The sequence below is a fragment of the Buteo buteo genome, chromosome 3, assembly GCF_964188355.1.
Source record: "Buteo buteo chromosome 3, bButBut1.hap1.1, whole genome shotgun sequence".
NCBI lineage: Eukaryota > Metazoa > Chordata > Aves > Accipitriformes > Accipitridae > Buteo > Buteo buteo.
In genome coordinates, this window is record NC_134173.1 from 72,904,962 (window position 1) to 72,918,309 (window position 13,348).

The window sequence follows — 13,348 nt, forward strand, 5'->3', positions numbered from 1 at the left end:
GGTGTAATGCTGAGAAACTTTGGTGCTTTTCAAAACACTGAGAAATCCCTTAAAGCAACATGTAATTATACTGACCAAGAGGCTAAGAGAGTAATTTACCATTGTGAAGGGGACATTTTGGCCACTCAGAAGTTAGCCAAAATCAAACTACAACAGATTTGCTCCATAACATTACAGCCTGTCTATAAAGTACAGAAATACTTGCTGGGAGAAATTATACCTATGAGAGCAAAGCTCAGCAAAATGTCACATCGCCTAATAATATGACAAAAAGCCAGCAATTATGCTCTGTTACTTATAGTAAGAATCAGCTAAGTGTGTAAGAATGTGTATCCTTCAGCTATATGAAATTTATGTTATTTGCCTTTATCAGCAATTTGAACAATAGCACAGTTAAAAAGGTGTGTTTTATTGGAAATGGATATATTTACCTCACTCATAATTATGGCTTCCCTCTGGATTTAATCTATGCCATCAGTCCCTTTTTCATTCTTTTTGTTAATTTGCTTACATTTCGATTTCTGCAAGGCTGAACTTTGCCAGGGCAGGTAATGTCATCTGAACATTTCAAGCGCCCACAAATATATATGAACACAATCATCCATCAGAATGATCTCTACCATAAAAAAGACAGGAAACCAAGGGAAAATGTTGGCTCCACTCTGCTAGAGGGGAAATTTTGAAGGGTATCATAGCCCAAGACTGTTTCTCACCTTGCTGTCCAATAGCCAGAATGGCCATATATTTTCATAGCATGTTTTTCTCTGAGGTTTGGCCCCAGGAACACAGGTGGATTTGGTACCAAGTACATAGGAAGCATCCTTAATTGTGAACGAATATGACTGCTAGCATAAATGTCAACTGTTTCATCTGTAAGCTAGATGGGATGCTAGGATTACCCTTTTCAGCCCTGTCCTTTTACCTCTACATTACTAGAGAAGCCAGAAGAAATCCAACAGTGTTAATCAGTTTGAGCCCCGTGAAGGCACCAACCTTCTACAGTCTGCATATATATTAGATAGTGACAGTAAGTTATGAAGTGAGACCATCTCCCTAGCTTGAGAATGCAAATACCATCAGGGTTGGGCAGCTTATGGGTGACTATTGGGGCTGTTGTGACAAAGGTAAAAAAGGGCTGTAAGTATTTCTGGACATTGAGAGAGATTGCACCTTGGGACTGGCTTCTTCCAAAAAGTCTACCTAATTTGCTGGGCAAACTTATTCTCCTCTCTCTCCTCCATTATTTACATATCTCCCCCTGGAGATACCAATCAACAATCTCCTTCCCTTGGACCCTGTGAGTCTAAGGTGGTTCAAATCAAGGGGAGTTTATACACAGAGAAGTAAGAGTTGAAACAATGTTGACTGCCCATTTCAAGTTGCGACTGGCCAGAACAGGAACATCATATTCAACAACCCATTTAGACAGGAGAGAGATGGGTCAAGAAGTAGAAAGTCAAATAGATGTATTTCTGTCCTGCCATCAGACGCAAAAAGAAGAGCTCAGCAGCCCTCCAGAGATCTGATAAATTTATCTGCCCCATGACAACCAGCATTGATAAACCTTTCATGCTTTGGCAAGTGCTCTTAACCCATCTATTCTGGGTGGAGGGTGTGCCCTGAACCCAGTAGTCCCCAGTTTTAACAGGATCCTTTAGGCTTTATTATAAAACAAATAGTAGCACTTACTGAGACTTATAGCCTTGTACTCCAGTTGTAAAGAGTCAAGAAATGTCTGTTAAGCTTTTTGTGTGGCTCTTACTTCAAGAATAAACAGTCAGGGGATGTGGACACATAAACATGAAAACCTGCTGAAACATGACAGCTGTATTAAAGATGCGGAAGACACCCCTTTGTAACTCACCCATGGAGCTGCACTCCTTCCTCTTGCCTCCAACCTGACAGACCGTGACACTGAACTTTGCAATTAGCTCACAAAAAAAGGATCTTGCAGTAAAATTTTTCTAAGTTATCTCTGTTTCTACATCCAACTCACTCTCATTCTGTTCTTCACATAAATTATTTTGTGCATAAAGTGACTTGAAAAAAGGGGAATTATTATTACTTATCTGCCCGACTCATGTACACTGGAGTCTTAAATACGGAGAAGGACATTCATTAAAGGTTACTATTTTAAGAATACATTTTCCATTAATTTTTTTTCCCATACTTACTATCCTATGAGACTCCTGTATTTTTTTATTTTTTTTTTTGCACTGATTTTTCTTTGAGCATGGGAAAATTTTGACAATGCAAATTTGGAAAACTAGGCTGCAGTGCAGCACATCAAACTTGAAATGGGTCTAGCTAGCTACTATCTCATGCCTATGTGGAAAGTACTGCAACAAGATAAATGCTTTCTCAGTTTCCTTCTGAAATTCCAATCACTTGAATGAACTTGTGTCATCTCAAGAAGAGGCAAATGCTTGAACTCCAAGTTATATAGAGCATACTTCAGAAGAACCTTGTGTTTAGGCTGGATTACCCAAAGATCTGCATGCCTTCCAGGAGCATGTCATACATCTGCAAGTTTTGTGTCTGTCAAGCAAAAAAAAGTTGGGTTTATTTCCAACAAATATTTCAGTAGATCAGGTGTCAAAAAACTTAAGAGCAGAATCAAAATACTTCAATTCTCTTCAATTTCACAGAAGAAAGAGGAGAACAGGAAGATGGGAAAAAAACACAAACCCACCCTAAAATGAAACCAGACTTTCTGACTTCTACCTCTTTTTCAAGCAGTTTTAGTAAAATCAGAAAGACAGTACTGTCTATTACTCAAAGATCTTATGGGACAGATGAGAACAGCAAAGCTGCTTTCTTCCCACTGTGTGCTCTTGATGTGAGGGTATCCTTGTCAAAATATAGGCGTCAGGTGCCAGGCACTTGGAAGCAGCTGGCTAATAAAATGAACATAGCCCAGTTGCTTGGTTCAGGTTGGAATTGTTACCTCCTTGCCCCCAGACAGGATCAAAGGATGGACAGGAATTGTCAGATTAGCAGTTCAGCAGATGTACTGAGGAGACTGTGAATTTTTTCTGTGCCCATAAAACACTTCAAGACCTGCAACTACAGCAGGCTAACAGAGAAGTGCTTTTAAATGCCTGGAAGATGATCTGTCTTCCCAGCTTATGCTCCTCCCAGTGTGTTTCCACTACTGGGCCACTCCCCCAAATATAAGCAGCCCTCCAATTAGGTTTCCATGTTAAAGAATTATGCCTGTGAGTGTGCATTATTATAACTACATTGAAAACACATGCACCATATTGGAGCTCCTGGGAATGGGTTCCAGGACGTAAAGTTCATATATAGCAAGCTTACTTTATGATGAATTTGGCAATCAGGTCTCTGTAATACCATCAGCTTTTTATAGAGCACAACACTCGCTTCACTCTGCCCCCAAACACGTCTGGTTTCATTTTTTTCTAAATAAAACATTAGGAAGATGGTTTATCACATTCTTCAGTCAGCTCAGGAGCATTTCTTTTTCTAATGCCAACTAGGGTCCTGTAGTGTCTTCTTCAGTCTGTCCCCTGTCACTCAAACCCCATCCTCCTGCAGAGCAGCAAATCCCAGCCTTTGGGCACAATTTCTGTGACTCACCAGTGAACTTTATGCTTTCAAGAACAGCTGTGAGTATGCTGCTCTCTTGTCCATAACTTCTGTAAAGTATGTCTGAGAGTAACATGGTGGTGCTCTAAACAGTTTGGAGGTGACCTGCTGGGTATGGTTGGGCTATATCTAAAGTTCTCCATGCTTGCAGTTAGCAAGGCTGGCTTAGTGGCAAGCCCTCAAAAGGGAACAGAGACATAGAATAGATTCATAGAATCATTTTGGTTGGAAAAGACACTTAAGATTATCGAGTCCAACTATTAACCTAGCACTGCCAAGTCCACCACTAAACCATGGCCCTAAGCATCATGTGTCATCTTTTAAATACCTCCAGAGATAGTCACTCAACCACTTCCCTGGGAAGCCTATTCACCAGCTTCGTTGCCCTTCTCTGGACACGCTCCAGCACCTCCATGTCTTTCCTGTAGTGAGGGGCCCAAAACTGAACACAGGACTCGAGGTGCGGCCTCACCGGTGCCCAGTACAGGGGGACAACCACCTCCCTGCTCCTGCTGGCCACACTATTTCTGATACAGGCCAGGATGCCGTTGGCCTTCTTGGCCACCTGGGCACACTGCCGGCTCATATTCAGCCGGCTGTCGACCAGCACCCCCAGGTCTTTCTCTGCCGGGCAGCTTTCCAGCCACTCTTCCCCAAGCCTGTAGCGCTGCATGGGGTTGTTGTGACCGAAGTGCAGGACCCGGCACTTGGCCTTGTTGAACCTCATACAATTGGCCTCGGCCCATCGATCCAGCCTGTCCAGATCCCTCTGTAGAGCCTTCCTACCCTCATGCAGATCAACACTCCTGCCCAACTTGGTGTCATCTGCAAACTTACTGAGGGTGCACTTGATGCCCTTATCCAGATCACTGATAAAGATATTAAACAGAACTGGCCCCAGTACTGAGCCAACACTGCTTCTTGGTCTTAAGCAATCTGTAATACCAAGGCCAGAAGAAGCCTTGGGCCACGTGAAGTCCTGATGACTGGGCTTCTTCACCCCAGTTGGTTATTCAGCCGTACTTGTACCACACATTAGCAGAAGATTCTGCAACTGCTCCAAGAAACGTGCAGTCTAAGCAGGGGTGATGGAAAAACGTTTAAGCAAGTACAATGAATGTATTTAACTGAAAGATCAATCTTGAAGCAGCTGTCTTAAGAAATTAAACTGACACTCTTTAACACAAATGGTGACTCTCTAAAGATTATGCCTTGTTTATTGGCAACTGTACTATCCCATGTATTCTTTTATTTCTTCAGCAATAACAGGAGCAGCAACTTCAGGCGAAAAGAATATCATACTTCCTTTTTTCCTAGAAATCCTTTCAAGATGTATAACCCTATTCCAGTCAGCCAAACTGTCACTAGAGTACTTGGCAAAATATGTCATCTTCTATGAAGTCTATACACTGTGTAGGTGGCTTCTGCATTATATTTCTAACACCAGCCAACATTGCCTCTGTCCTTGCACAGGTCAAGATCCTTCATTTCCAGGGGACTGTGTTATGAGACATGAATTCCTCTATGAAATGGTTCCAAACACATCTTCAGTCCATTAGTAGTTTGTGCCAGCTGCATTACAGCTAACTAAAGCACTGCAGGCTTCTAAGAACTCTAACAAATGGTCGCATCCACATCCCTGTGTCAGGACAGGGACTCTGTGCATGTGCCGACTTCACTTACATCTTGGTTGAGGACCACAATGCAAAACTGAGGTTGAATCGTACTGCAAAACAGTAACCGTTTTACATCAGCCCCTTTGCAGCATGCTACTTGAAAAGGTCCTGAAGTCAGTCTTGCACTATAATCCGTCCCTTACATTACAACATATTAGTGCAGAATATTTTTAAAGTACCTCAGGAACCAAATTTTCAGGAAATATAAATTGATACAGCATGATATCTTGAAACCTCACCTGTATAAAACAGCAGAGGGACCAGGCAAGAAGATGGTTAGTGAATTTCATCTGTTCTACACAGGTCTGCTGAAAAGGAGTCCCAAATCTGCCTCTAGCTCTGATTCTTCTGTCCTTACCATAGTGAAAAAGGCTATGTCTATGCTAAACACAATGGGCCAGGGCTCCATGCGCAAGAGCACAGGAGCTTGTGTTCATGCAGCTAAACTCTCCTTGTCACAAACAAGGATGGCCTTTGTCATCCAGCATGCCAGATACAGTCACCTTGCAATGAAGGGACATTTGTGGGAGACAACTACTTGGCATGACCCAAAGGCATGCTGGGGAACACGCTCAGTGTTAAACAAACCCATGCTCACACTGCTGCTCTGGCTGTTTGGTTTGCTTACGTACCTGTATAGCCTTACAATAGGGGTAGGATACCCCTATTGACAGGGTGTGCAGAGGTGAAGAGATGCATCTTAGAATAGAATCATAGAATAATTTAGAATCATAGAATCATTTAGGTTGGAAAAGATCCTTAAGATCAAGTCCAACCATAAACCTAACACTGCCAAGTCCACCACTAAACCATGTCCCTAAGCGCCACATCTACATGTCTTTTAAATACCTCCAGGGATGGCGACTCCACCACTTTCCTGGGAAGCCTGTTCCTGTGCTTGATAACCCTTTCAGTGAAGAAATTTTTCCTAATATACAGTCAACAAGCCAAGTCTCACAACATGCCAGGGGTAGAGCCACAAATGAAACCGAGACATTGTGATCCCGTCCGCCCGTGTCCCCAACACTGGGCTGTGCTGCTAGAGAGCCTTCTTGTTTGGGTGTGTGCAAGAGGGTTCGCTACAGCTCTAAGCTGGGCCTTCAGAGCCTGCCCTCACCTCACATCCAGTCATTTAAAACTAGACTCAAACAAGTATTTGAGATTTCTGCTCTCAGCATTTTAACTTTTAAGCCTGTCTAGAGAAATGCTTGCTTTCTGCAGCCAAATTTATTTAAGATGGTAATCAATGCCTGGATTTATATTTGTGCTTTGTCAAGAACTGTAGTAATGGTGAATCAGTAGTATCTTCTAATCTGTTCTCTCTCCCACATGTAGGTTATCCATGCAGATCCACCGAGCCCAGGACTTTGATTCATCTCATGCATTCAGTCATTGAATAACGGCCTTTAATCAAAAAAAAATACTTCTATCCACCTAAGATGCCTGGTGACTAATAAAGACCCCTAGGAGAAGAAGTCTAACTAGCTAGACACAACAGAGTCTAGGGAAACATTCAAAGACAGTATGGATCAAATGACATCTCTAATCAAATGATCATTAGCAGGAGCATTTTGTGTCCTGTTGCAGATCCTGATGGATCACTGTCCTTTACCCAGCTAATATGCTCTATTAGTCTTATTCAAGAAACAATGTTTCACAGCAGGCTTTAAAACCAGGACAATTCAGAACTTGTCAACTCATGAGTAAAGCACGGCACAGTTATTTGCTAAAGTGATAAGGTGATATTTTCTAAAGACTGGAAAAGTACAAGAAAGCAAGTAAATGCCCTTTTCCACTGTGGCATTAACATGAGACTGCATGCCTCATCTTCCTAAGGAGAAGATTCTTAAAAGCCACACTTACAGCTCAATTAAATATCATGCAATTCAATGGGAAATCTGTAGAAAACCACCTACCAAGGTATATATTTCTTCTCTGTACTGTCCTTTGCCCATAACCCTCCCATGCTCACAAGTAGCGCTCTCACATCCAGTCTTTTAACAGCACTGGTGCTGACGCAAGTGCAAAGGGTTACAGGCAACCCCCACGATCTACTCTATGGATTAATCTATGACCAAGTCTCTGTGACTACTGCATACAATCTGTGGACTCCAAGAGGTAGTGAAAGTTACTGGACCATAAAGAAAGAATAGAGGAAAGGATCTGGGCCTCCAGGATCCTTAAATAAGTAGAAAAGTATATGTAAAGTGGGCCGAAGTACCAAACCTTATTGAACAAAGCTGTCCACAGCCTCTTGAGCCTTGCATTAAATAAAAACAGCAACTCACCCTTTGACCTGGTAAACCAGGGACTCCAGGCTTGCCTTCAGGACCAGCCTCTCCCTTTAAAAGTGAAAAGTTTTAGAAAGTTAACCGAGTGAGAAAAACTAATGAACTATATAACCATTTCCTAGCTGTTTTGTGCTACCATTACTGCATGGCTACCTAGATAACTCTTACCTGATAATTACGTTGTCCTGTGAGCAGAAGAGAATAAGAAAACAGGATAGAGAAAAGTGACAATGCCCTGATTAAATACAGAGCACACAACTATATTTAAATTACATAATTAAAACCAGAAGCAGCAGTGACAGTCTGAATTGAGATATCCTGCAGAGTTGGGTTGCAAAATATAACTAGAATAAGGTATAATTAAGTCAAAAGTAAGAATGCTAGTATGTCTAAATTGTTGCAAAAAATTGTGTTGAAACACAAATACACATACCCAATTCTTATTTTTCATCCAAAGAACATTTTAGCCAGGATACTGTGGCATAAAGCCAACCCTTTTTACATCACCCGTTCTCTGATCTTCATTACATGATAGCTTACAAGTTAACAGTGAGTGCCTCTCTGAGATGCGCTGAATGCCCATACAGCTCTTCAGGAGATTAGAAATAGAAAAACAATCAGGTTCTGCATGACAACAGCCTCGAGGCAATGTCTGCCTCTGTGCGATGACTGCCCATGTCCTGGGTGCCACCTCTGTATGTTCAGAGTGGCCATCCACAGCAGGAGACCTTCTCTCAGCAGGGAAGAAAACAGGAGGCTGGAAGGCACTGATTAAGATCATAGTGCCTGAATATTATATAAGATTTTGCATGTATGCCTCACACCAGTCTGAATTTCAGTTTCTGGGAATTGCAAGCAGTGAGAGAAAAACTTACCGGAGGCCCAGGAAGTCCAGGTTGGCCTTGTGGTCCTCGCGGCCCAGGCTCTCCCTACAGAAATTTTTTTTTTTAAAAAGCGTTAAAATATCTGTATGAAAAATTATATGGGCACATTAGTCTTGTTGGCCATCTTTACAGAACCTATACCACCCCTTTCCTCATAGCTTCCAAAGAACCAGTGCAGAGACCAGCTGGTTTTCTCCTTAATCCTTCAGCTACTTGAATTATCAGCACTCATTAGACTGTACACAGACTGATCCACCCACGTTCAGCAGGCATTTATCCATAACTGGCTCTTTGTTTTCAAAGGTAGTAACTCTACTGGGCTATCCTGGATATTCCAATAAAACACTGTGGGTTGGGGTTCAGTGGTGGAGAAAAGCAATTGTTGCAAAAACAGCATCCACAGGCACTTCCCCCAAGCCAGTACAGCTGTGAAGGGCTTTAAAGTATCATTTATATGATGCATATAATTATATTAAATAATAGTAAAATACAAATGATGCATCTACCAACATAAAATCAAAATTTAAATATATTTTATTTATATGTAGGACTAACAGACTGAAGCAACAGGTGTCTCTCCTCTATTTGAGTGCCCAGGTTCAGAGACAAACTCAGCATAAAACTCAATTACAGTTTAACTTTCATATTAATACTTCCCTGGACTTAAAGAATTGCATAGCTGACTCTCCAATTTATACTTCTCATTCATGTTAGATTCACCACATCTGAAAAGGACATTGCCCTTTTTCCTTTCTTGTTTATTTTCTCCACTGTAAATAGGAAAACTTGTTTCTTGATGGCCTGACAATGCTCCTATCCACCTTAATTTTGAAGTATTCTTTTAAAACAAAATCTAACCTAACAGGCAACTGAACTACATAAAAGTATCCTTGCAATGGAAGAACAGATATTGAATTTCTCTTACTTGCTCTCCTTTTAGGCCTTCAGTGTGTACCTGCAATAAAAATGCAGAGTCATAAAGGATAAAAAGGGGAAAGACAACACAGCAGGTGCCAGAGGTATGATGGTTCCCCACAGCGTATTTTTCTCCCCTCGCCATTCCCTCAAGATGCACGCTAACTGCTGCAGCTCTTGAAATCCTGCTGCGGGCAGGGGGATACTTTCTATTTAAACAGCTCAGACTGACACAAGGTTTGCGCACCTATGAAATGATTTGCGTGGCTGTATAAACAGTAAGAACTTAATTCATTATCTCATTGGTATAAATAAGTTAGTAAATTCCCCAGCTCTTGTCTTGTTTTAAATTACAAAGATCTATTGAATGCAGAAGGCATCGTATAAATAGCAGGCTGACTTTGGATATGGTGCATGCTCAGCCTGTTCTCCACCCACCTCCTGGAACTTTAGGCTCACTTTCAGGTTTTATACGTATCTTTCAAAATCTCTTGGCAACTACTGTCACATCATTAATTTCACATTTAAGCAGGGCAGTAAAAGGCTCTTACCCAAACAGGTTTTTTTCAGAGCTCTTTCCTTCTCCCTCCTTTGCTTTCTACCACATTCAGGGTAAGGAAATAGCCTGCTGCCTTTCTCATGATTGCCAGGGAGCTTCTCATTCTTGTCTTTAGCACCCAGTCCTTCTTTGGCACAGTGCTACAGTTAACATTGATCGTATCAGTGGCCCTTTAATGCTTTCTACAAATAGTCCAAGAGTGCTGTTTCCTAATTTTAATCCTGTTTTTTTTGAAAGTAAAAGGGATACTCCTCAACTGCTTTGTTACCGACCCCTGCAGAACTCAGTTGTAGACCTCTCCTTCTGCATACTTTGTGGTAAATCTTCTTTCTCCATTCAGTTGGAGGTGATGCCTTCATGCAGACAACACTAACCTCTGGATATCCTTACATTCCTGATAGTGACACCTCTGGCATCAGTGAAGGCATTGCTAAAGGCAGAGGGATGCACAAAGGCACGTAAATCTAGTACCACAGGAAAGATCAACCCCCCTCTCCTATTTTCTCCGTTTTCTTTTTTGTCATTGCTTTCCTGATTTCAGCACATCAGGTCCTAATTGTCTTATATTCCACCAGGACTTTTTCAGATATAAGCCAAAGAAAGACCATTCCCCCTTGTCAGAAATTGCCTTTTTCTTCTCCCGTCCCAACTCTCACATCCAGCCCATGACAAAGGCATTCAGTAATTCAACTCAATTCCGAACATTCATTTGCTTTTATAACTTTCACAGGCTCTAATTTCCAAAGGTCACTAGGCACCAACTCAGCAAGTGTCCTGGAAACCACACAGTCCTGTCACAGTATTGCTCTCTCTGATGCACCTGAGGCAATGCTTTCATTGCCTCTTCAAGTCCTGATCTTCACATTTCAAAATCTCCCAAAATTGTGCTGATGCATTCCGTGTTGGAACCCATCACTTGCCTTCTTAAAAAATCTTCACTGCATTAAATATAACTTTTTTCGAAAAAACATTTGAGAACATCTCTCATTTTGTAAAGTCCTCTCACCCTCAGCTTCCATTTTCTCTTCTCAGGCAGTAATGCCTACAATGTTTGAGAAAGCTAAAAAACATTCTTACCGAAGAGCCAGGCAATCCTGGAAGTCCTGGTTCACCCTGAAGGGAAACATGAAATAAATGAAAAAAAACGTAACATAACATAACACAGAACACAACATAGCACAATACATAACATAACACAAAACAAAAGCAAACCGCTGAGCATGTTTTCCAACGGCTGTTGTACATTCTTATTTTCAATACCATCCTGTAATTAATAGATATGAACATGCAATTCCAATTAACTCTGCTTCCTCTGCCCTGCAGATGAAGACATGCAGGAACTGGTTGTGGTCTGTGTTACTGTGATGATATACATCGATTTTAATGACATTTAGTGATGTAAAATGAATGATGCACTGGATGCACCATAACATTAAATTTGAGCTTCAAAAAGCTTGTAATTGGTGTACACATACCACACAAATAAACCTGATTGATGCTCAGATCCCTAACAGAGTCTGCAGGATGGATATTTAGAGGCCAAAACGCTTTTGCTTATTAATGAGAAAAAAATCTGTGCAAGAAAAAAATATTTGTGAAATGATACCATTTTCTCCAAGTCATTTTATAGAGCAGAATCACATAGAATCATTTAGGTTGGAAAAGACACTTAAGATTATCGAGTCCAACCATTAACCTAGCACTGCCAAGTCCACCACTAAACCATGGCACTAAGCACCATGTCTACACATCTTTTAAATACCTCCAGGAATGGTCAATCTATCACTTCCCTGGGAAGCCTGTTACAACGCTTGATAACCCTTTCAGTAAAGAAATTTTTCCTAATATCCAATCTAAACCTCCCCTGCCACAACTTGAGGCCATTTCCTCTCATCCTATCACTTGTTACTTGGGAGAAGAGACCAACACCCACCTCACTACAACCTCCCTTCAGGTAGTTGTACAGAGTGATAAGGTCTCCCCTCAGCATCCTTTTCTCCAGACTGAACAACCCCAGTTCCCTCAGCTGCTCCTCATCAGACTTGTTCTCTAGACCCTTCACCAGCTTCGTTGCCCTTCTCTGGACACGCTCCGGCACCTCCATGTCTTTCCTGTAGTGAGGGGCCCAAAACTGAACACAGGACTTGAGGTGCAGCCTCACCAGTGCCCAGTACAGGGGAACAACCACCTCCCTGCTCCTGCTGGCCACACTATTTCTGATACAGGCCAGGATGCCGTTGGCCTTCTTGGCCACCTGGGCACACTGCCAGCTCATATTCAGCCGGCTGTTGACCAGCACCCCCAGGTCTTTTTCTGCTGGGCAGCTTTCCAGCCACTCTTCCCCAACCCTGTAGCGCTGCATGGGGTTGTGACCCAAGTGCAGGACCCGGCACTTGGCCTTGTTGAACCTCATACAATTGGCCTCAGCCCATCGATCCAGCCTGTCCAGATCCCTCTGTAGAGCCTTCCTACCCTCAAGCAGATCAACACTCCTGCCCAACTTGGTGTCATCTGCAAACTTACTGAGGATGTACTCAATGACCTTATCCAGATCATTGATAAAGCTATTAAACAGAACTGGCCCCAAAACTGAGCCCCGGGGAACACCACTGGTGACCGGCTGCCAACTGGATGTAACTCCATTCACCACAACTCTCTGGCCCCAGCCATCCAGCCAGCTTTTTATCCAGTGAAGCGTACATCCATCAAGCCATAAGCAGCCAGTTTCTCCAGAAGAATGCTGTGGGAAATCGTGTCAAAGGTTTTACTAAAGTCCAGGTAGACAACATCCACAGCCTCTCCCTCATCCACTAAGCAGATCACCTTGTCATAGGAGATCAGGTGAGTCAAGCAGGACCTGCCTTTCATAAACCCATGCTGACTGGGCCTGATCACCTGGTTGTCCTATACATGCCATGTGATGGCACTCAAGATGATCTGCTCCATTACCTTCCCCGGCACTAAGGTCAGACTGACAGGTCTGTAGTTTCCCGGATCCTCCTTCCAGCCCTTCTTGTAGCTGGGAGTCACATTTGCTAACTTGGGCATCATGCTATAAGTGTTTGCAGGACACTGAGATGCTACACCTTCTTTACATAATTTATTGCCAACTAGGCTATCAGTTTTTTGCAGCCCGTTTTTCTCCAGCAGCATGCACCATTTATTATGCTTTAAGACTAAGCGTCCAGAAGGTATATCCTTTCCTTTAGGTACAGACTAATGCAAAAATTATCATATAGCTTCCTTTCACACTCTGTTTATTCATTACTCATGTAGGTCTCCGAATGACCCAGCATATCTTTCATGCTCTTTCCTCTTAAGACAAGTTTAATTACTATTGGTTATTTATTCTAAAGAGAGTCCATACTATGCCAAAAGGACTGAAGAAACACTCATCAGCTGCACTGAAAATAA

The 13,348-nt window shown here is 42.2% G+C and overlaps 1 protein-coding gene across 1 annotated transcript in view; it reads right to left on the reverse strand.

The window, feature by feature from the left end:
* Positions 1-13,348, reverse strand: part of COL22A1 (collagen type XXII alpha 1 chain) — a 233,160-nt gene that overhangs the window by 76,420 nt on the left and 143,392 nt on the right. The window contains exons 20-23 of the mRNA XM_075024010.1: positions 11,012-11,047; positions 9,386-9,415; positions 8,452-8,505; positions 7,574-7,627 (exon numbers count right to left, since the gene is read on the reverse strand). Of these exons, the coding sequence (XP_074880111.1) occupies positions 7,574-7,627; positions 8,452-8,505; positions 9,386-9,415; positions 11,012-11,047 (174 nt within the window). The remainder of the gene's footprint in view (positions 1-7,573; positions 7,628-8,451; positions 8,506-9,385; positions 9,416-11,011; positions 11,048-13,348) is intronic.